At 30.7% G+C, this 3,047-nt stretch overlaps 1 protein-coding gene across 3 annotated transcripts in view; it reads right to left on the bottom strand.

Annotated features, from left to right (window-relative positions):
- The window catches only part of LOC107568871 (protein argonaute-3), a 31,318-nt gene that overhangs the window by 20,815 nt on the left and 7,456 nt on the right, over positions 1-3,047 (bottom strand). For 2 of the 3 annotated variants that reach the window (XM_016254864.1, XM_016254866.1), the window contains exons 7-9: positions 2,495-2,642; positions 1,515-1,634; positions 215-337 (exon numbers count right to left, since the gene is read on the bottom strand). In XM_016254864.1, the coding sequence (XP_016110350.1) occupies positions 215-337; positions 1,515-1,634; positions 2,495-2,642 (391 nt within the window). Of the gene's footprint in view, positions 1-193; positions 338-1,514; positions 1,635-2,494; positions 2,643-3,047 lie in introns of all 3 variants that reach the window. The other variant, XM_016254863.1, reaches the window with a different exon arrangement.

Genomic DNA, 3,047 nt, shown 5'->3' with positions numbered 1-3,047 from the left:
ACTGTACATTCTTTCATTTTTAAATGGTGCATACAAGTAACTAGAAAAAATCACTGCAAGCTGGTTTATTTAGGGAGTTATTTCTCACACACACACACACAGCGGTTAGGAGCCGTTAGTTCCTCCAGACAAGCCGTTCACTCATTCAGACAGACAGACACAGAGAGATGTGGGTGATTGAAAGGAAGGGTACCATAAAGTGCTCTGTGCTCACCCTGCCCCCGTACTGCAGCATGGGCGCAGGCAACACACGCCCCGTCACGTGGGCCATCTCGTCTCGCACCTTAAACTGGAACTCCTGCACAAACGGGTCTGCTTCATAGTTAGCACTGCGCACCTGCAAACACACAGACAAACACCTGCTGACACATTCTGCAAGAACAGGAGACAGCGGTAGAGCTGACAATCAATGAAAATGAGTTTTCTTTAGCTAACACGAATTAATTTGCTCAAAATATTATTATGTTTTAATACGTAGTGCATTCTTTTTTTAATGTGTCTAAATAAAACAAAACAGCATGCAACTTCTTTTGAAATCCATCATTCACTGTTAACAGATAGTTCAAATTCCTAAACCAATTTCTAAAGTAGTAACAACAGTAAAACACAATAAATAGGTTTATAATTAGCTAAACAGTTAACTAAAACTAATAAAAATCTAATTTAATTGAAGTTGAAATTAAAAAATCTAAATAGATGAAAAACTTAAAATAAATGTTATCTTGGCAACTAACTAAAATAAATTAAGTTAATAAGTACTAAAATTACTAAAACTGAAATAAAAATAAAGCTTGACAATATAGCTAAAGAGCTATAATAAAAAGCTAAAAAGAAATATTAAAACAATAAAAATGACAAAAGCACACTACAACAAAAATGAAAACTGAAAATATAAACACAAGCTGATTAAAAATATTAATAAATACTATAAGTTGAAGTACTAACTTTTCTAAAAACTGAAATAAAAACTATAAATTGTAAATATAAATTGACAAAATGACATACTTACTAAAACTAAAATGAAAACAAAAGCTAATTAAAAACATGAACAAATGCTATAATTTGAAGAACTAAAATAACTAACTAAAATAAAAATGAATTCTAGCTGAACAAATATTTAAAATAAATAAATATTTTTTAAATATTTGTTTAGCTGGAATTTATTTTTATTTTCAGTTTTCGTTTTAGTAAGTTTGTGCTTTTGTCTTATTCATATATCATACTTACTAAAACTAAAATGAAAACAAAAGCTAATTAAAAACATGAACAAATGCTATAATTTGAAGAACTAAAATAACTAACTAAAATAAAAATGAATTCTAGCTGAACAAATATTTAAAATAAATAAATATTTTTTAAATATTTGTTTAGCTGGAATTTATTTTTATTTTCAGTTTTCGTTTTAGTAAGTTTGTGCTTTTGTCTTATTCATATATATATTAAACACATAGATGGTGTGGATATGAATTGTTATGCAACTGAATTAAGTGTATATGACTATGAATGCCACTCACCAGTCTGCTGATCTCCTCCTGTCTGTCTGGTGCTGATCGCGCTGTGGCTTTGATCATGGTGGACGTTTGATTATCTGTCAGTTTCTTGATGCACCGCTGCCCTGCTACAATATTACACACCTACAAAAACAGCAGCAAGTAAATTAGGGTTTACATTTTTTAATTTTTATTTCAGCTAGTGCCAAGGCAACATTTATAAAACAACAATTTATAATAAAATAACAAAAACTAAATAATCTAAAGCTAATTAAAAATAATAATAAAAATAGACTAAATCTAATTCAACAAAATCTATTAATATTAACTAAAAGGCCATACAAATATTACTTGAAATTAAATAAACGTTTTATTTTGTTTTATTATTTTATTTTAGCTAGTTGCAAGGCAACATTCTCATTTTCATTTAGTTAAACTCAAAGTACTAAAATAACTCAAACTAATAAAAAAATACAAATGACAAAAACAAACAACATTACTAAAACCTTAAGTAAAAACAAATTAAAAACTGTAAATATAAAAATAAAATCTAATTCAAAACATTAACAAAAAATTACAAAAGTTGTTCACTTAAACCATAACCATAGCTTTTTTCCCCATTTTAATTCAGCTAGTTGCCAAGGCAACACTCCTTATTTCCATTTACCATAACTTTAAATACTAAAAAGAACTAAAAGTAAATAAACTAAAGCGAATTAAAAAAATAAATAAATCTATTATAGACTAAAACACTAACTAAAATTTAAATAAAAACGTAAAATCTAATTCAAAATATTAATAAAAACAATAACAATTACTTGAAATAAAATAAACATTTACCAAAATAAAGCAAACTTTTTTTTTAATTTTATTTCAGCTAGTTGCAAAGATAACACTTCTCATTTTGATAATTCAAAATATTAACAAAAACTACAAAGGTATATCAAAGACACTCAAATAAGGCTGGTCACAACAAGAGAGGATGTGTGGATGGCAGGACTGACCTCCAGGGGCAGGTAGGTGTGTTTCTGCTCCTGGCCCACCTGTAGGCAGGGCAGGTGGGGGTATTTGAGCTGCAGGCTGTACTTCTCTCTGAAATACTGAGCTACTGTTCGTTCTACAGTTTGGCCGTTCTCCAACTGCAAAGGGAACCTGGAAGGAATCAAGAAACATGACTGAACTACAAACCACCACTAGAGGACATCAAAGAGGAGAGCTAAACGGCTTCCTTCTGTTTGGAATGCATACTAGCACAGTGTTTCCCAACCGGGGTGCCATCTGTCGAGAGCAGGGGTGCCGTGTAAAAAAATATAGTAATAATAGTAATATTTTTAAATTGCTAAAATGTTCAAAAAAAGCATCGATTTTATCATATCCATTTATGATGTCGCCAATAATTAGAGATGCACCGAAATTTCAGCTGCCGAAAATTAGTTCACCACTCAGGTTTCACTTTCACATGGTGTGACGCTCTGCGTATTATCCATTATCCCGCTCTATGCGTGTGTGTATTATCCCGCTCTATGCGTGTGTGTATTATCCCGCTCTATGCGTGTG

Source organism: Sinocyclocheilus grahami, unplaced genomic scaffold (assembly GCF_001515645.1).
Source record: "Sinocyclocheilus grahami isolate Dianchi unplaced genomic scaffold, SAMN03320097.WGS_v1.1 scaffold1288.1, whole genome shotgun sequence".
Classification (NCBI taxonomy): domain Eukaryota; kingdom Metazoa; phylum Chordata; class Actinopteri; order Cypriniformes; family Cyprinidae; genus Sinocyclocheilus; species Sinocyclocheilus grahami.
This window is presented reverse-complemented; position numbering and strand designations above follow the sequence as displayed.